This window comes from Anthonomus grandis, chromosome 5 (assembly GCF_022605725.1).
Source record: "Anthonomus grandis grandis chromosome 5, icAntGran1.3, whole genome shotgun sequence".
Classification (NCBI taxonomy): Eukaryota; Metazoa; Arthropoda; class Insecta; order Coleoptera; family Curculionidae; genus Anthonomus; species Anthonomus grandis.
In genome coordinates, this window is record NC_065550.1 from 6,212,970 (window position 1) to 6,234,907 (window position 21,938).

At 34.1% G+C, this 21,938-nt stretch overlaps 2 protein-coding genes across 3 annotated transcripts in view; one reads left to right on the plus strand and one right to left on the minus strand.

Annotated features, from left to right (window-relative positions):
• Positions 1-21,938, minus strand: part of LOC126736891 (unc-112-related protein-like) — a 455,221-nt gene that overhangs the window by 158,620 nt on the left and 274,663 nt on the right. The window contains exon 1 of one of the 2 annotated variants that reach the window (XM_050441510.1): positions 709-1,041. The exons of the other annotated variant lie outside the window; for it this stretch is intronic. Within the exon in view, the coding sequence (XP_050297467.1) occupies positions 709-850 (142 nt within the window). The 5' untranslated portion in view covers positions 851-1,041. Of the gene's footprint in view, positions 1-708; positions 1,042-21,938 lie in introns of those variants that run through there. 2 annotated transcript variants of the gene reach the window in all.
• Positions 10,649-11,582, plus strand: LOC126736140 (uncharacterized). Its single transcript, XM_050440370.1, has 3 exons — positions 10,649-10,655; positions 10,733-10,873; positions 11,092-11,582. Exons 1-3 carry the CDS (start codon positions 10,649-10,651, stop codon positions 11,580-11,582), a joined length of 639 nt encoding a protein of 212 aa, XP_050296327.1.

Below are 21,938 nucleotides of genomic sequence, written 5' to 3' on the forward strand. Positions count from 1 at the left end.
GGATGTGGTGGTCCCACTTTAAGTGTTTGTCAATATAGATTCCAAGATGTTTTGTAGAGTGGACTTCATGAAGTTTATCCATAAGACTATCTATGTAAATACTATTAAATGATGGACGGTTTGCAGCTGTGAGGGAAAATGCTATATAAATAGTTTTAGTGATATTTAATGATAATTTAAATGAGTCTAGCCAGTGTTTTATTTTCTTTATACCGTTTATAGCATGATCCTTCACCAAATCCCATGTTTCCCCATAGAAAGTTACTGCTGTGTCGTCAGCATAAGAGATAGTACTACCATTTATATGAAAGGAGGTAATTTTTTCAATAATCTCTACAAGACAACCAAAATAAAAACAGATATTTTATTTATAAGATAATCCAAATAAACATTAGACCGCCCACACGGATCACCTTACAAGTTCCTTTATAGGTTAGAGCCACAGCTTTACCCATTTTACACCTTTTTTTATGACCAAATAATTCGTTTATTTTTAAGATGACGTCATTCGAAAGGTGACAACATCGTACATCGTAACATACTTGTTTTTCCATCCTCCTAATTACCAGAATTTTACGGCGATTGCTGTAAAAATTGCTCAGATACAGGAAATGATGTATGTATATGAAGTCCTGCCGTGCAGATGGCCGTATTTAACAGTAAAAACTGGTTTCCGAAAGGGTTATTTATAGATTAATAGACACTTACCAAGGTCTTCAACCAGCCGCAGCATAACTCCACCGATGTGAACATCTCCTTTTACCCTGATTTGCCTTTCAGTTTGTAAATCTGTAACGAAAACCCTTAGGTCCCAGCTTCCGTCGCCAACTACGTGCCCGTTCGCAATCATTTTTTTTTTTAATTTAATACACTGGTTTTACTGTTTTTAACACCAAAAATTGATAAAATCCCTTAAGCGGTTTAACTATTTATCACTAGACGGTCATCTTCCGGAAATTCGCGCGAACATTTACGTAGAAACTCCAAAGAAAACGGCACCGTGCGACGGCCTTTCCACAGCTAACACGATGACACAATAATAAGAAAAATAAGAATCGACGGTCGGCCGTGTGCCAGATTGTCGAAATGCACGCGGTACGATTGGTAGGATTCTTCGTGAAGAAGCGGCAACGTGGTGAATGTCGGTCATGAGACGTTTGTGTGTAAGAGAGAGATAGACGAAGAGCTTTAAGAATGTTTGTTATATTGAAGTGCCGATAAACTGCGCGCCGCAAATTAGGGACTCAAGATAAAGTCGAGTAAAATTAAAAATTACTAGGTATGATTTTTTTTTCATTTTTTATTCACATACCGGGTGGTGCGTCGCTGACCGGAACATAGGAAAACCCATGTAAATTTTAAGGGGATCAGAGGAAAAGCCAGATTTATTTTGTATTTCTGAACTCCAGCATAACTTTATGGAACTGTTTAGCCTAAATAATTATTTGATGCTAAATTACTCTTTAAGGACTGAGTCTAGGGGAGGAGGAACTGCAATTTTTATTAGAAATAAATTATCTCCTGTCTTAAAGATAAGCAAAATTCAAACGGAAATAAATATTGTAGAAAAAGATTTTGAGTACACAGGTTCACAGGTCTTAATTAAGGATAAGTTTTTTATAATTATATGTATCTATAGATCTCCAAATGGTAATTTTGAAGTTTTTTTGTCTAAACTAAATGATCTTTTGACAGTAACATACTCAGCAAAGAAACATTATTTAATTTGTGGTGATTTTAATGTAAACTTTTTGGTAAATAATGAAAATTCTTTTTTGCTATCACAATTAATGCTGAGCTTTGGCCTTAAATCGCAAGTTCATAGGGTAACTAGGCCTGACTCAGGTACACAGCTCGATAATATTTTTAGTAATTTGGATCAGTCAGTATCTGAAATTTTTGTAACTCATGTCTCAGATCACTATGGGCAAATCATGTCATATCAATATGATAAGCCTATTACAAAGGCTTTATATATTAAAAAACGATTTTTTACACCTTCTAATATACAAAGTTTTGTAGGTTATCTCAAAGAGGAAAAATGGGACGATATCCTAACTATAAACGATCCAAACAGGAAATATGAAAGTTTTTATAATACACTCTATTACTACTTTGATAAATAATTTCCTCTTTGTACTTCCAAAAAAAAGACAGAAGACAAATCTTGGATTAATTCTAATATAAAAAACTATGGTAAGTATATTAAAGATCTATATGTATGGTCAAAAATGACAAATTGTGAAAGGCATAAACAATTATTTAAAACTGAAAAGAAAAATTATCGCAAATATCTACAAAATTATAAAACCACAATAAATGAAAATAAAATTGCTATTTCTGTGATAAAACAAAAGTTGCTTGGACCATTTTTAATCAAGAGTGCAATAAAAACATAAAAAACAATAAAACAATTAAAATATCTCGTAATGGAAATATAACTGAAGATCCACAAACAATCGCGGATTTGTTTATAAATCAATTTGATATCCCAACTGTCTACCCTTCAAGTCATAAACCTTTAAAAAACCCCATAACTCAAACCATATTTTTAGATCCTGTAGATAGCTTGGAAACTTTTCGTATCATAATCAACTTGCCAAATAAATTTTCTGTAGGTCTAGATGAAATTCCAACTATAATTTTGAAACATTCAGCCAAATTCATAGCTAAACCAATATCAAGCATAGTAAACCTTTGTTTTCAAACAGGTACATTTCCCTATGCCCTTAAGGCTGCAAGAATTGTGCCGGTACATAAAAAGGGAGATGCCCAGGTACTAGAGAATTACAGACCTGTATCTCTTCTGTCTTCATTGTCCAAGGTTTTTGAAAGAGCTATATATAGCCGATTAATGACCTTCTTAGATCAGTATAATATACTTTCTGATAAACAGTATGGCTTTAGACCTAATCGATCAACACAATTGGCAATATTCACAACAATAAATCATATAATAAACAATGTTGACTGTAACAGGAGGGTGGCTGGGCTTTTTTTTTATCTTTCTAAGGCCTTTGACACCATTGATCATGGGATGTTGTTGCATAGATTGGAACACTATGGTTTGAGAGGATTGTCTGGTGCTTTACTGGGGTCTTATCTGGAGGAAAGAAAACAAATTGTGTGTATCTCAAAGGACAATAGAAATTATTATTCTAAGCCAGTTATTGTTTCGCAAGGTGTACCTCAGGGCTCGATTCTCGGTCCTGTGCTGTTTCTATTGTATGTGAATTCACTTTCAGATGAGGTGGCTGCGGGACTCCTCTGCCAGTATGCTGATGATACATCGGCTGTCGTGGTGGGGCAGGATTTTGGGAGCCTGGCTAACGAGTGCTCATGTGCAGCGGGGACAATGCAGGATTGGTGTGATGAGGCAGGATTAATTCTGAACTGCGAAAAGACTGGTCTAATGCTATTTCAGAAAAATCCCAAATTAACAGAGTCTGTTTATTTGAAAATGCGAGGCAAATCAGTGCCTGTGGAAAACACAGTTAAATTTTTAGGGGTCACCTTGGACACTGCTCTTGGCTGGGAGGAACATGTGAGGGTGCTCCAATCTAAACTAAATATCTTTTGTGCATTAGTGCGAAGACTAAAATATTCATTAACAGTAAATTCCATAAGACAGTTTTATTTTGCAGGGGTGCAGTCATTGATTGCCTATAGTGTGATGTTTTGGGGATCATCCTCTGTGGCTCCTCAAATTTTTGTAGTTCAGAAAAGGATCATCAGAGCTATGCTGGGGTTGCGCTCTGGAACATCATGCAAACCACATTTTGAATCATTGAACATAATGACTGTGCCTTCAATCTACTTTATGTCCTTAGTGATGTTTGTCAAAAGGCACCCACACCTTTTTTCAGTAAACAGTGACCATTATGGCACTGATATTGCAGTAATCACAAGGGGGAGGGAAGATCTTCGGGCACCAGCCCATGGTTCAGCGTTTTTTGAAAGGGGTCCTTATTATATGGCTGTTAAAGCATATGGGTTATTACCACCAGAAATAAAATCCATTAATAATAGTGTTAAATTTAGGAAAGCCACTAGTCAGTTTCTTTTAGATAAGTGCTTTTATGATTTTAAATTTAGATTTTGATGTGCCAGACCTGTGAACCTGTTACACATATGTACATATTCTATATATTTTGAACTTCATTTATTGATATTGTAATTTTAACTTTGTAGTTGCTGTTTTGACTTTTACTGTTTGTTAGTCTATCTCATTTTATTCTATATGTATTTGATTGTATCATGTTACTTATTATATGCAATATTCATCGTGAATCTATTTTAGGGAATTCACCATTTCTGCTTGACGTTGCTTTGTCAAATTTATTTTGATTTTGTTGGCAATAAAGGAAATATTATTATTATTATTATTATTATAATTATTGGCTTCCCTGTACATTTTATAGAAAAAATGTAAGATAACTTTTTGAAGAGACCAATCTGGCAAACCCTCGTGCAAAGTTTCAAAAAATTTTAATAAGCGAATCTTGAATTATTCAATTAAATGTAATTTCAAAATTAGCAAATTTTCGGTTCAGGTAAAACCTGAGCCCCAAACGGGCACCAGTAAAATGGATATTGTCACTGACGTGAGGAAAAGTGTCAGTAAATCAGTGACAGTCGATATTTGAAAAAAAGTATGGATTATTCAATCGACGAAAAAATAGCCATAATTAAGTGACATTATGCGGGAAACAGTTTTAGAGCAGTATCTGAAATATTTTCAGTTTATTTCCCCACCAAGTCCATCCGTCCATTTCAATTATTAAACGTATTGTCAATAAGTTCGAGTCCAAAGGTACCGTAATAAATAATTGTAAATGTTCAACTCACGATATTGTAAATAGAGCCAAAGAAACTAAGAAAGAGAGAATAGAGATCTTAACCCTACAATGCATCATGTAGCATATCTGCTACATATAAAATATTGAAGAATTCTATTTTCATTAAATGTTTTATAATACACCTAAATGCATAGTGTAGCATACTATATACACACTTTAAATCGGGTTTCGCTTTGCTGGCAATAGATGTCGCAGCAAGTACAGAATTTTAATTCTAATGTCAGCTGTGTTGTTTTGGCGGTTGGTGTGTGTGTCTGACGTAGTAAATGAACAGTTTTTATTTATATAATTAATTATGTTACGCCACTGTTATGTTTAATCGTCATCTATCGTAGATAGACATTGACATTTCGTAGCTTACTACGGCTCGGCACTCGAAGGGAGAAGCGACCGTCGTCACTTCAACAATCTCCACGCGCTCTATGTGTAAGAGTGAAAGAAAAAATAATATTGCGTTGTTCACGCGTTCAGCTCAACGGCGCCGTCGCGATTGGGAGGGTTTTCTACCTTCGATCTCTCTCTGTTACAGTCCACTATAACATAAACTTAACCATCACATTAAAGTTGTAAAATTGAACTTTTTGTGTTTTAATCCACCCGCAAGTAGAAAGATCCTGCCAAGCCTATTTGGAACAAAGGGAATTCTGCACTTTCATATGGTCCTTAAAGCCGGATATTACCCTATTTATCAAGCAAGCCGTTTGCAAGCCGCTACTTTGTATAACCGAAGCCGACGCCATCGCCACCTGGTGCGTTTTTATACGTTTAAATACGTGTTCTCGAGTACTTGAAGCTACCCATGCATTAGTGCCCATGGAGTGAACTGGATTTTGTATTGCACACCTACTGCAATGTCAGGTCAGTCCTTTCCAAATCATTTTATACTAATAAATCCTATGAGATTTTAATGCTGCTGTCACTTGAACAATTCCGGTGATATTTAATGATATTTCAAACCTTTATTAGCGTATTTTTAACCAATATTCTATATAATTTTCTTTATTATACCGATTGTTCAGCATTTAAAAAATTAATTTATGAGTGGCTAATAGTAAAATCACACAGTAAATTACTGCATGTTCTATTTTATTGCTATTTTGGTGTGATTTTTATGCATTTTTATGCAAATACTAACCAATTTTGTCATTTTAACATCATATATTTAAAATAAAAAACTGCCCTTGGGTGTGTTATTCGATTTTTTTATCCTTTAAACCCTATACGACTCCTTCAAAATGCCCAAACGAAACACTAAGCAGGTAAATGCTAACTCTAGTAAAAATGATTCTGAACAAGCCGAGCTCAAACGTCAAGTCGATCTTTATAATAATCTAGTGGCTCGCCGTGATGCCATAACTAACCAAATTAACCGTTTTCACAGTTTTTTGGAAACCAAGTGCTTAACCCTAAATGACCCACGTCTAAAAATTGACCTAAGCGCCCGACTTAACAGAATTGTATCTTTAAATACCGATTTTGAATCTATTCAGCTTGATATTGAGCAACTCTGCCTTAAAAATCAGTTTGACGAAGCGAATGAGCAGGGCCAGGAAAGAGAGGAATTTAAAAATTTATATTTTGACAATATTTCTCAAGGTAAATTAATTCTAGAGAAAATTATTGCCGCGCAAACACCAAATTCGGACGAATACGCGAATTCTAGTTCCCCTGTGCATTCACCATTTTTTCTATCTGGTACCCAGTATGGCCCACGCCTACCTCCTATCCCTTTACCAAAATTTAGTGGTTCATACGAAACGTGGACCAACTTTAAGGACACGTTTATCTCGCTTATCGAGAAAAATTCACAAATTAATAACATAGAAAAATTTTACTATTTTCAATCGAGTTTGCAGGGCGAGGCTGCTCAACTTATTAACTCTTTAGCTACCACCGAAAGTAATTACAACACCGCCTGGTCTCTATTACAAGAGCGCTTTGAAAATAAAAAGGCTATAATACATTCACATATTAAATGAATCTTTGATCTTAACCAAGTAAGGGACGAATCTCACGTAAGTCTTAGAAAACTCTTAGATGGTTTTTAAAGCAATTACAAATCCTTACAAAACTTGGGAGAACCTGTTGACCAGTGGTGTAGCCTAATAATTTATTTACTTACCATGAAACTAGACTTCAATAGTCGTAAGGAATGGGAATTATTTTCACGTAGTATTGACAAACCTAAAACTAGTGATTTCATAAACTTTTTATCACAACGTTGCCGATTCCTCGAATCTTTTGATTTTAAATTAAGCAATAAAAAACTCCAAAAACCTGAAAAATATGAATCTAAATACGAACGTAAAACTTTACTTATTTCAAATAATTACCCTACTTGTGTCTTATGTAAAGAAAATCATTTCATATACTCCTGCCGAAAATTTCATGACTTACCAGTAGCCAATAGATTTTCGGAAGCTAAGCGTGCCAACCTGTGCACCAACTGTCTACGTCCTGGACACCGTCAAGGTGACTGTAAGTCTTCATATTATTGTCGAGTCTGCAAAGGTAAGCACCATTCATTGCTACACATGCAAACTAAACTCGCACATTCTTAAGACACACAACCTACTGCTCAATGCAATACTCAACCTCAGTCTAATACTCAACCTAACACCGCCTACTCAAGACCTTCTACTTCTACAAATACCGCATTTACCCAGCCAATTGACGATGATCATATCGATTTAACTAATTCATCTATTACCACAAATAACTCTCAAAATCTTTATTGTTCAAATGCAAGCCAAACTCATTTATTCTGCTTTCTACAGCCCTCGTAGAAGTTTTCGATAAAAACAACGAACCTATAAAATGCAAGGCTATCCTAGATAATGGAAGTCAATCCAATTTATTAACTCAAAACCTATTTAATAAACTAAACTTACCTTATTATCCTATTAACATGTCCGTCACTGGAATAAGCCAAAACCAAACCACTATTTCTAAACGAACCCAAATTAAAATAAAGGCTCTTCCTAATAATTTTACTTTCAAGGTATCTGCCTTAGTTATACCTAAAATAACCCAACCAATCCCTCAATTATCAATCAATGCTTCCAACCTAAATATCCCAAGTGATCTTATTCTTGCTGATCAAGAATTTTTAAATCCTGCCTCTATTGACCTACTTTTAGGTGCAGAAATTTTCTATAGCCTACTTAAACCTAGCCAAATTAAACTGGGCAAATACAAACCTATCTTACAAGACACCAAACTTGGATGGGTTGTAAGTGGACCTATTCCTATATCATTATTTAACTTAAATCTTCAACCTCAGACTTCAAATGCTTTAACCTGCACCACCTCCGATAATGCTCTTCAGAAATGTCTAGAACTTTTTTGGAACTCTGAAGAAACCACCGAACAACTTCAAATCAATAATAAATATTCTCTGGAGGAAACAGAGTGTGAAAACCATTTTCAGTCTACCACACGCCGGGATCCTGCAGGAAGATTTATTTTAAATCTACCTCTTAACTCCAATGTGTTTATACGTGGAGACTCTTTACAAACCGCACTAAAGCGTTTTAACAGCCTAGAACAAAAACTTGCTAAAAACCCTGAAATAAAAAAATCTTACTCTGATTTTATCTCTGAATACGTTTCTCTCGGACATATGTCCGAAATTAACCCGATAAATGATACTCACCTTTCTTATCCAGCCTATTACTTACCTCACCACTGCGTTGAAAAGTCCGATAGCCTCACTACACGGCTCCGAGTTGTGTTTGATGGCTCATCTGCTTCTTCTTCCGGTTTCGCTATTAATGATTGCCTCAAAATTGGACCCACTGTTCAAAATGATCTATTTACCATCCTACTGCGTTTTCGAGAACACAACTATGTTTTAACTGGAGACATCGCCAAGATGTACCGGCAATTTTTAATTGATCCTAACCAACGATGCCTTCAACGCATTTTATGGCGCAATGAACCTCAAAAACCACTTCTCCATTATGAATTAAATACTATAACCTACGGCATGTCAAGCAGTGCCTTTCTAGCCACACGTTGCTTAAAGCAAATTTCATACGATATCTCTGAGTCATATCCAATTGAAAGCAACATCATTAAAAATGACTTTTACGTCGATGACGGAATAACCGGCTCATCTACTGAAGAATCCCTTTTAAATATCCGTAACAACCTTGTAAGTATTTTTAAATCCTATGGTCTAGATTTAAGGAAATTCTATTCAAACTCTAAGATAATCTTATCTGACATGGATGACCCTGTAAATAATGTAAATAAATCCCTTGCTTTAGATGCAACCCATCATCACAAAACTCTAGGCATATCCTGGAATCCAGAACAAGATACCTTTATCTATAATTCTACCATTAACCTAAATACCAATATTGTAACCAAGCGTGTGATCCTTTCACTGATTTCTCAAATATTTGACCCTCTCGGTCTCCTTGGACCTATGATCTTGCAAGTAAAACTTCTTTTGCAGAAGCTTTGGCTTCTTAAACTTGGCTGGGATGATCCCGTACCTGTAGACATTTTTAGAATATGGAAAAATTTTACTTACCACTTGTCACTCGTTGAGTATTTCAAAATTCCACGCCAAGTAACCATTAAAAATTATACTTACCTGGAACTCCATGGTTTCAGTGATTCTTCGATAAATGCCTTTGGCACATGTGTTTATGTCCGTACCCTGGACTCAGTAGGAAATATTTCCGTCAACTTACTTTCTGCCAAAAGTCGCGTAGCTCCTTTAAAGGCTGTATCATTGCCGCGCCTTGAGCTATACGGAGCTTTACTTCTCTCCAGGCTAATGGACAAAATCCTAAAATCTCTGAATTGTAAGCCAAACAAGGTGTACTACTACACTGACTCCGCAATTGTATTATGCTGGCTTTCCCTACAACCAAGGCAACTAAAAACATATTTTTGTAACCGTGTATCTGAACTTCAGAAAACTACTGATATAGATGATTGGCATCACATCACATCGAATCAAAACCCTGCTGATATAATATCAAGAGGTATGAGTCCTCAAGAGCTTAAATATTGTACTTTGTGGTGGCAAGGTCCATCATTTTTATGTCAACCCGCAGAATATTGGCCCACAGATACTCATATTTCCAACTACTCACGCAAGGTTTTCGACAATGACACCCTCGAAATGAATCCTAAGTCAATCATACTTGCTTCAACTGTGCCTAAATTTTCTATTTTTGAACTATTTTCGAATTATAATAAACTTATAAATGTAGTCGCTTATTGCTTTAGATTTTATCAGAACCTAACCCTACACGTCAGATAGGACAATTAACGTTATTTGAACGTAATCATGCCTTAACCATTTTAGTAATCATAACTCAAGAAGAAGAATTTGCTTCTGACCTACGAGATTTAAAGAATAAAAATCGTTTGCGTTCTCAAAGTAAATTAAAGGCTTTAAATCCATTTATTGATAAAAACGGAATACTAAGAGTAGGAGGACGGCTCGAATACTCTTCTCTCGACTATGAGTCCAAACATCCTATACTCTTACCAAAAAGACACCCATTTACTCGTTTAATCATCCTTCATACTCATGAGAAAAATTTCCATGCTGGTACACAGGCCACATTGTCTTTCGTGAGACAAACATTTTGGCCCATTCAAGGAAAATCTGCTGTGAAAACTGTAATTCACAAATGCATTACTTGTTATAAACAAAATCCTAAACCTTTAAGTACCCTGCTGGGAGACCTACCTAAACCTCGAGTAACTCCTTCTAGACCATTCACGCATACCGGCATGGATGGGTATGCGTGAATGGCAATACCATGCTGGGTATTTCATGATAAAAGATTCAAAATTTCGAAACCGAAAATTTATAAAAGCCTACTTATGTATATTTGTTTGTTTAGCCACCAAGGCTGTCCATCTAGAGTTGGTGTCAGATTTGACTACTCGCGGTTTTCTGGCCATGCTCAGGCGTTTCGTTTCTCGCCGTGGCTTATGTCAGCACCTGTATTGTGACAATGGCACAAATTTCGTTGGGGCTAATGGTGAGTTACAGGAAATTTATAAGCTTAGTCAATCCCCCGAGTTTGAAGAATATGCTAGAAATAATATGATTCAGTTTCATTTTAACCCTGCTGTTTCTCCGCATTTTGGGGGGTTATGGGAAAGTGTGGTGTAATCGTTTAAGCATCACCTCCGGCGGGTAATATAATAATATAAAATGACAATCCCCTCACTTATGAGGAGTTTTACACTTTCATAGTTCAGGTGGAAGCAGTGTTGAACTCACGTCCCCTTTTACCTCTTACTAATGATCCCAATGATTTTGAATCCCTGACTCCCGGACACTTCCTTGTCGGCCATCCTTTAAACCTAGTACCTGATATTGATTTGGAGACTACGCCAATCAACAGATTGAACCGGTACCACATGCTGCAATCTTTAGCGCAACATTTCTGGCGCAGATGGTCAGAGCAGTACTTACATACCCTCCACGAGCGATCAAAATGGCGCTTTAAGACCGACCCTGGAAGCCTCCAAGACTCTCTTGTTTTACTGAAGGAAGAGAACAGCCCACCTTCCAAATGGACCCTTGCAAGAATTGTCAATCTTCATCCCGGGAAGGACGGTATAACACGTGTTGTTAGTGTTCGTGTTGCAAACGGGAATATTTTTAAACGCAGTATCGTTAAGATCTGTCCTCTACCTATTTCAGATGAGCCTTGCGAATTCAAGGCTTTTAAAATGACTTAGAATTTTACTTGATTTTATAAGCAAATCAATGACACTTTATTTTTTATTTACTTAAGTTAATTAGTTAAAATATTTGTATCAATTTTTAATTACCTCACGGTAATTTTTTGTTAGTAATGTAAGTTATTTATTTTGTAACCTCTTTGTTTTAAGTTGCGTGACTTTTCTCCTTTCTTTAATCAACCAAGTTGTTGAAAGATACCTTAGTACTTGTTAGCGGCGGTATGAACAGTTTTTATTTATATAATTAATTGTGTTACGCCACTGTTATGTTTAATCGTCATCTATCGTAGATAGACATTGACATTTCGTAGCTTACTACGGCTCGGCACTCGAAGGGAGAAGCGACCGTCGTCACTTCAACAATCTCCACGCGCTCTATGTGTAAGAGTGAAAGAAAAAATAATATTGCGTTGTTCACGCGTTCAGCTCAACGGAGCCGTCGCGATTGGGAGGGTTTTCTACCTTCGATCTCTCTCTGTTACAGTCCACTATAACATAAACTTAACCATCACATTAAAGTTGTAAAATTGAACTTTTTGTGTTTTAATCGGGTGGCAAGTAGAAAGATCCTGCCAAGCCTATTTGGAACAAAGGGAATTCTGCACTTGATAAATTTGTGTTTTTTTGAACATTTGAAGCGGTTTTGGCAGACAAACTCGATAAATTTGGTAAATTAGGTAAGTATTCAAACTATTTGTTAAATCAGTGCGTATCCAGAATTCATAAAAATAAATTACAGGGTATTCTAATAAAATGTAGCAAATATGCTACAACATGCATTTTATGATTTTTTTTTAAATCTTAGGGCGATGGACAAAAAAAGGGATTTTCGAAAACCTTTGACAATCCAGGAGTTGGAAAAGTTGGCAGAACTTTTTTTTAAAAGTGACGATGATCTGGAAGAATTGGACGAAGATAATTTAAGTGAAAACGTTGATAATTGCTTAGAATTGGCTGCTCAAAAGTTTCAAGATCCTGTGGATTACGCCAATTTGGACGTTGAAAATACTCCAATTATTTTTGAGCATGAACTAGATGGTGTAGAACTAACCAATTCGAACGTTGAAAATAATAATGAGGCAGATATTGTCGACGAAATAATACCTGAGAATGAAGACGCGAACGGTACAGAAGAAAATATATTTACACTGAATAAAGATGTATTCAAATCTATTTGCTGGAAGCAAGCATCTTTTGAATAAAATGTTTAAGGTACAACATTTAGAGGTGATGAAAATCTTCCAACAAATATAATGGAGTTATCAACACCCTATCAGTTCTTCAGGTAAAACCTAATAAGTCAATTATTCTATGTTGTGAGCTATTGAGTTGAATATCTATTGAATATCTATTGATGAGCTATTTGAGAAAATCACTGAAGAATCGAACCTCTACAGCAATCAAAAAAATATTTCGAAACCGGCAAATATAACGACTGGAGAAATAAAGAAGTACATTGGTATCTGCATTTATATGTCGGTAATAAATATGTCAAATATCAGAAGATACTGGTCTGAGGAATATGGATTCGAAAAAATAAAAAACCATTCGTATCAATCGATTTGAAAAAATTCGTGAAATGCTACACTTCAATGATAACACGAAAATGCTTCCCAAAGATCATGCGGATCATGATCGTCTGCATAAATTGAGGCCAGTTATCGACTCTTTGAACAAAACGTTCCAAACTGTTCCATTTGAAAAGTGTCTATCTGTAGATGAGCAAATGTGTGCAACAAAGGCCCGACACTACATGAAACAGTACATGCCACTAAAGCCTCACAAGTGGGGCTATAAATTATATGTTTTATCTGGTGTTACAGGATATGCGTACCAATTTGAAATATACTCGGGCCAAGAAAATTCTGAGAAATACCGTTTTCCAAATGAGCCTGACCTTGGGGCTTCAGCAAACGTTGTTATACGCTTGTGCCGGTCAATTCCCAAAAACTGCAAGTACATTGTCTATTTTGATAATTATTATACAGGAATTTCTCTGATGTCATATTTATTCTCAAATGGCATTCTTTCGCTAGGAACAGTGAGAAGGAATCGTATGCCCAACTGCAAATTTTCTAGTGATACTGTTTTCAAAAAAAAAACGCGAGGTTCTTTCGAAGAATATGTAACTTCTTTTCAAAATACTCCTTTTGCCTCAGTTTTATGGCTGGATAATAAAGCAGTCACATTACTTTCTACATACATGGGTTCTTCTCCAGTTCAAGAAGTGAAAAGGTTTGATAAAAAAGAGAAAAAACGAGTGGAAGTACCATGTCCAAACTTAGTGTTAGAATATAACAAACATATGGGCGGAGTGGATCTTTTAGATAGTATTTTAGGGCGTTCCAAAATCTCAATGAGAACCAGAAAATGGTACTGCAGAATTTTTTATCATTTAGTTGACATTACCATCATCAACGCATGGCTTCTCTATCGGAGGGTAGAGAGGCAAATAGGAACCACAGCCACAATGTCAATGCAAAAATTTCGTGCTGAAATCGCCAATTGTCTGTGCAACGTTAGGCAGAATGATTCAAAAAAGAGGGGAAGGCCATCTTCTTCACTTGACCGAAATTTAGAACAGAAAAAGAAAAAATCATCTTCAACCGCAATTCCTCCAAAAGATGTAAGAACTGACAACTTTGGTCACATTCCGAACTGGAGTAATACCAGGCAACGATGTAAAATACCCGGCTGCAAAGGATTTTCTTTTATTTTTTGTGAAAAATGCAAAGTTCACCTATGTTTGAATAAAAATAAAAATTGTTTTGGTAACTTCCATCAATAAACTGTTAAGACCATTTTTCCTTTTTTTTATATCACAAGTGCGTGTTGTAGCATATGTGATACATTTAAACAAAATTAAAAAAATATATAATAAAAAAACAAAAGATTTTTTTAAATATTTTTTACCCATTCACAGGACTAATACCTAACCAAAAATATTTTTTTGAAATAAATTTAAAAAATCATGCATTGTAGGGTTAATATTCTACTGAGTGTGGAGGAAAAGAAGATGGTTAGTACGAGGGTTCTTGGACAAGAGGTAAATAAACATCATACAACGGTATTGCGCACTTTAAAAAAACACAAATATTATTCGTATAAATTCGAAAAACATCAAGAGCTGCAGGAAGGAGATAAAGAGCGAAGAATGGCATTTTGTTTTGAAATAATGGAAAGAGCAAATAATGATAGGATTTTTTTAAGAAATAATTGTTTTACCGATGAATGTACATTTACCCTCAACAATGAACCAAATGTTCAGAATTGGCGGTACTGAAGCCAAGAAAATAAACATCGCTTTGTTCATACTCGGACACAATATCCCCAAAAAACAAATGTATTCGTGGGAATTATCGGACACCATATCATTGGACCCTTTTTTATGGACTATAAGCTAACAGCTGAAACCTATTTGGACTTATTTCAAAATCAAATTGAACCCGCCTTGGAAGAAGTTCAGGAAGATCAAATGATCTGGTACCAAATGGATGGTTGCCCGGCCCATAATGCCCGTATGGTTAGAGAGTGCTTGGAAAACGCTTTTAACGGCAATATTATTGGTCCACGGTACCGGATACTTTGGCCAGCTAGGTCACCTGATCTTTCACCGAATGACTTTTTTTTGCTGGGGTCATTTAAAAGGTGTTATTTATCAAAGTGTATAATTTGAGAATCTAAACCAGTTACAAAACGCTATTTCGTTAGAATGTAATAAAATTTCCCAATATCAACTTAGTAACGTTAGAAATGAATTTTATGATCGGTTAGGATATTGTTTAGCTGTTAATGGAGGGTTTTTTAAACATTTGATTAATGGATGTTTTTATGTAATTCTCCATTATTTTTAAAAAAGTTATTGTATTTTATTTTGTTTTATTTTATTTTATTTTTCCACACTTAGTAAAATATTAGGAGTTCTGTTCTCTCTTTTTTCGGATCGATTTTCGATGTTCTGAGTTAAACATTTACAATTATTTATTGCAATGTCTTTGGACTCGAATTTACTAACAATAGGTTTAATGGTTGAAATAAACCAGATAGGCTTGATGGGAAAATAAATTGAAAATATTTCAGATACTGCTATTGGTTTAATTAAATTCTAAGTATGATAAAATTATTTTTTTAATAATCGATAATAATAATTGTCATTGGTTTAACTTCATCGTTATATTAAATAAAAGTTTAGATAAAAAAGTAATGTTAACGTGTCTTACTTTGAATGTATGGTTGTGAGATTGATAAAACGAAAGAAAAAACATTTCTTGTATTCGGCTGTACGTCAGATTTGACAAAGCCTTATAACAAATTATTTGCTGGTGGCTGAAATTTGGTAATTTTGCAATTACATTTAATTGAATAATTCAAGATTCGCTTATTCAAATTTTTTGAAACTTTGCACGAGGGTTTGCCAGATTGGTCTCTTCAAAAAGTTATCTTACATTTTTTCTGTAAAAAGTACAGGGAAGCCAATAATTGACCCTCTTAAAATTTACATGGAATTTCCTATGTTCCGCTCGGCAACGCACCACCCGGTATACAAAAATGTTAAACTTAATAAACACAATATTCTTTAAACAGTGCTTTTAAATCAATGATTAAAATTAGACTGGTCATAATTAAAATCTTAGCCTATATTAGTCAATACATTTAGTGCCCCCTAAATAAAAAATATATATGAGGGCAGGCCCGTTCCTGGGGTGTCAAGCGCCTGCGTGCATAATATAATTTGGCGCCCATTATATTTATTTTTAAAATAGTAATTAAAAATAATATGTATGCATATAGGTATTTAAAAATAATGTATTTTTATTAAAGTTAATTACATATGAGTAAACAGGTTATCAATTAATACTAATACAAAAAGTTATCAAATAAAAACAAATTCTAAGCAAAAATACCTATTAACTAATTTATAATATACATATAAAGCAAGGATATGAGAAACAAATATACATTACAATAAAATACGTCTGGCTTTTAAAGATGCAAACTCGTTTATCATTTCATTGTGATCAATGGCTTCACAAATCTAGTTTTCAATCGAGATAATTGCTAAATCCGATAATCGTTCTTGGGACATAGAAGTTCTTAAATAATTTTTTATAATTTTTAATTTTGAGAAACTTCTTTCTCCCGACGCCACCGATATAGATAAACACAAAAATATTCTGAGGGCTATAAATAAATTTGGAAACAAAGATATTAGATTATTTTTGGTAATATAATTTAAAACGTTTCTAGGTGAGTCTGCATATGTTTTAGATTTAGGGTTTAGAGTTTTGTAAGACACGGTTTCATTATGCAGATCGATTCCATCAACGTCTTTATATATCTTTTCTTCTTTTTGAATTTGCAAAGCTATCCCAACTAGCATTTATAGTGGGCAGGAACGATATTGCCACTCTAAAAGAAACTATAGAGGGGACGGCGACCTTAGGCGGCCACATCCCATATTTGTAAGATGCTACGAGGCTGCGACTAAAATGGGGAATGATTTTGGGTAGCTGGGTAGTGTTTTGGGTAGTTTTTGCCACTAAGGCATTTACTCTGTTGTGCTACTATAAAGTAAATAACTTCGTCCCAGATACGTAGATGCCACGAGGCTGCCTAGTTAGTGCGTGATCACAAGTTCGTGGCAAACTAATGCTTTTTCGAACGTCTTCACCAGCGCCACCTTTATGAAATTGTAAGATTGTTTTAAAATAGCATGATGACAAACGAATCATAAACAGCCATTTTACTTATTATATTATGATTTTTCATAATATTGATTTGAGTTTTTCTTAGGAATATGAATGTAAATTTATCGACGCAATTGAGTTTACTGGTTAAAACTATAGGTTTATATTAAAATAATTTAAAGCGCCGCACCAACTATCTGAATTAACCTTTTTATTTATGTTAAAAAATTATATAATATTACGAAATTTTTTTCAAATTTTTTTAATCATTGTTTGGTATCTTGCAAAAGTATTTTATGGTCAAAAATGGTTAACATATATAAGGTTTTAATGCATATTTTGAGAAAAAATGCATAATTTTTTAGTTAATCTTGGAGACTACCTCGTAAGCTTTCAAAAAATATGGCCGATACCATGAAAATTACTAAAAAGTTCCATACGCTACTATAAAGTAGTAAAAATTATGAATAATTAGGCCGAAACTACCCATTTGAAACCTTAAAGTATATAATTCAATAAAGTAACAATCGTAACTACCCAGAAGTGACTATATCGAAACAGGAACTCTTTTGGAACTGTATTGCCAAGGGTTTTTAGTGACTATAAAGTAACATTCTTCTATAAAGTTCCCCGTGCAACCAAAACGCCACCTTTCAGAAGCGCTCGCCTCGATATCAGAGAAAAACAAACTACCTTGGTGGTTTGTTTTTCTCTGTCGATATCGTGGAGACGCGTCGCGCCGCGTAATACCTTGACCACTATAACATCCTTATTATATATTATGCACCTAGCTACCCAGCTAGTTTTCATTGTTTATTTTAAATGTTCTTTGTGATTTTTTTAAATTGATTTATATGCCAAAAAGCAAGAATTTATTTAATTTTTTTTAAAGAATAATTATTGTTTTAGTTCCTGTTTAGTGTTAAGTGTTTATTTAGGGTAATCATAATAATAAATAAATATATATTTTTATGTACCCAAAAACAGAGTTTTTATTAGTTGTTAAAGTATGAAGCAAAGGAAAAAATACAAGCTTGTCTTTCCATTCGATTGCAAATAATTTACATTTTATCTGGTCTAAACGGTATGATTTAGGCAAACTAAAATCGTTTTTACTTTTATGCTTACATTCATAAATATTTATGTTAGACGATATAAATGGCAGAATAAAAAAATCTGCATAATTTTTTATACCAGCACCGTAAACGCAGTATATTTTTTTATCTTGCATTACATACATTAACTCAATAATAATATTATCACTCGTCATAAACCATTTATTTTTAATATTATTAGATAACATAATATTTTCTGACACACAAATGGTTTTGTATAACCTGTATCCTGCAAGTGCTAAAGACTCTGGTTTTTTCTTTAAAATTTCATTTGTCGCATAAGGAGTTACTAAACCAGGAAAAGCATCTATTTTTAGGCTTTGCATTTCTGTCAGCCGTTTGGCAATTTGTGCTAATGGCCTTTTACCAGTACGAACTAATGATTTTAAACTAAATAAAAAATTTTCAAAAGGATATGCTTTTATATGAGTTAGAGAACCAAACTTTTTAACGTCATTCACAACATGGCACAGATTGTGCACGTTGCTCCCAATAGCATCCTTGCCATATAAATTACTAAATGTTGTACTAAACTGAAATAACAATTTCTCAGCTACATTAATGTGTTTTAAAAAAGCTGAACAACTCAAAATAGTAGTAGCATAAAATAAATAAATATAATTTTGATATACTGGACCAGCTAAAATATCTTTAAGGAGTACTGGTCCCAAGTAAAGTAAAAACGTCCGATATTCAGATCCTTTCCAAAATTTTAAATTCTTTAGTCGTCTTATTGCTCTGTGAAGTTCAGTTGGCCTTCTGATGTTACATGATATTAACATTTCTGAGAGATATTCAATATCTCTGCCGGAGAATTTGGTTTTAAAATTGTAATTACCATAAACCCATCCATTAGGGCACTTCTTCATAATACCTAAAAAAAAATTAAAGATTTTTTAAGAAAAAATTAAAAAATTAAGAGATTATTAAATATTATATACATATTACCTAAGTCAAATAAATGTAGTGAATCAAATAAAATATTCTTGAATAGGGGGTTTCGTTGGTCCACAATAAACAGCAATAGCCATTGGCTTTAATTTAGGGTATTCATGTACTTTGAGTAATATTGGCTGAAATTGTAAAGGAGAAATATTAAACGGAGGCAGTCCATCAATATTAAAAATAAGAGAAATAGAAGAAATATCTTTATCCTTATTTAACTCGGTTAAAAATGATTGCTGATACAAGTTTTTTTGGATCCCATTATACCAGAAATGACTATCTCCCATTGGTACTATGGAACAGGAGCTTGGTGTTCCAATTAAAGTTCTACTGTCTCTAGGTAGTTCTTCAAGCTTAAGTTCATTTTTTAATAAAATTATCAAATCCGTTAAGGCTACGTGGGGAATTGAGTATTTTAAAGCCCATTGAATTAATTCTGATTTAAAGTTACTTCCAGGTTTTGAATTAATTTGATCTTCACAGATAGAGTCACCTGAAGGAAATTCTAAAATTTCATCAACGGGATTATGTTGATCTAACAGCATTACAGGATCATGTAAAAATTGATTTTCGGGTTCTTGAAATTCGCTTTCTAGCATATTCCGTTTTTGTTTCTCTCCGGTAAAAGGTACTGGAATGTCTGAACTTTTTTTTATTTACCTTTGGCATTTTACTGTACTCTAAAATAATAAAATTTTATAACAAGTGTAACACTATTAGAAAATTTTGATATTTTTGTGGTTCTGATCTATTATTTTGCTCTTTTAGTGGGGTGTATTAAGTAACGGCCACTTTAAAGTACCTATTTTTAATCCCGGTGACTTTTTAGTGGCAAGGCGTATGGGGCAGCCACTTCATAGTATCCTACCATAGTGAAAATAACTATCTTGGAACTATATGTGCGACTATGTTTTTAAAGATCCTAATTGTCGTAGCCGGAACCACCCTGGAATTTAAATTGCTACCACAAAGTAACAAAAACTATTTCGAGGCATTACAGTAACATTTATAAGTAACTGCTACCATAAAAAGTGACTATAAAGTTTCTGGTCTTTTATCGTGGCATTTGTAAAGATTCGGGTAGTTCCAAGATACTACTTGAAAGTGAACCGTTGCCACTTAATATATGGGTGCTTATCTTCCACGAATATTAGTGGCAGGAACCAGACAGTGACTTTTAAATTATACTTTAAAGTAACTATATTCTATAAAGTAACATTTTAAGTAGCAAAGTGGATTCAGGAACTATATTTTAGTAGCGAATACTTTTTAACAAGAATCAGGGACTATTATTGCTAGTTGGGATGTCTTTTGGATTGTCATAAATCCATGCACGATAATCTTATTACTTCTGAATCTAAATTTTGAAACTGCATAAAAACCCAAATAAATCATTAAGTTGAGAAATTCCCTCAAAACGTCTCTGTAAAGATTGAATTGTGGTATCTAAAATTTGATAATAAAAATTTATTTTAAACTGTTGTTTTGGATCGAAAACAGTTTCATCAGTACTTTCATATGAAAACTGATTTTTGTTTTTTTTTTGTCGTACTAACGGAAACACTGGCTCTACATCAATCTTCTGCTACAGCTTCACTGATAAAAACATCAATCCATTATCTGACCGTTTTTCAGTAAAATAACTAATAACATTTTTGACTCCTTTATAACCTTCACCAAAATTTAAATTTGGATTTTGGAGCATTGGAAAAGCCGAACCATTCCGATCGACCGTAGGACAAAATCTGAGTAGGACTAATTCCGCCTTCTCAAGATGCCGCTATCGACTTAAAACCGAGGCGGTTGCTTTTGATAATATTAATTTTTTCCCGTTCTTGCAACTTGCAATATTCAATGTCCCCTTAAACTTATAAACATTGATACTGTTTTTCTTTTGAGTTCGATTATACAGGGTGTCCGCTAATTAATGGTACATGGAAAAACCACAGACTCCTGATGTAAAAATATTACGATTTAACTATATTTACCTGTATCCAAAAGTTGATATTAACTGAGATACAGGGTGTTAAACTTAAAACTTTTTTTTTGTTTTTCCCCAATAACTCTAAAAAAAGTTAACTTTTTTTTACAAAAATTTGTAGTTAGGGGTTTTTTAGGTCGAGAAATTCATTTTTTCAACAAATTGAGTGTACAATGTAGGGGGCGCTGTCTGCGACGTCTTTTTCTCTTTCATAAGGTCATAACTTTTTTGTGCTTAACTGTATTTAAGTTTTTATTGAAAATAATACTTTTTTCATATTTTTTACGTAAAAAAGGTATACTAAGTTAAAGTCGCTCAGAGTTACCGTTTTGGAGATATTTGTATTTAAATTATTTAGTGCACCATGCACTCGACCCTCGCTGAATAATTAATATAATCGGGAAATAATTCGCTTTTTTAAAGTAATGGGTTGGTTGCTGCCACCATTTTCGTGATCATACCATATGTACTTCTCAACTGGTCTGCCCTATCAACTCCTCCCATGTGCTTATTGTAATCAGCTACAATGGATGGGCATTTCACATCTAATCGTGTTCCATCTTTCTAAGTCCTTTTATCGGTACCATGAAAATTAGATGCAAAGTGGACAATTTTATTGTCTCTC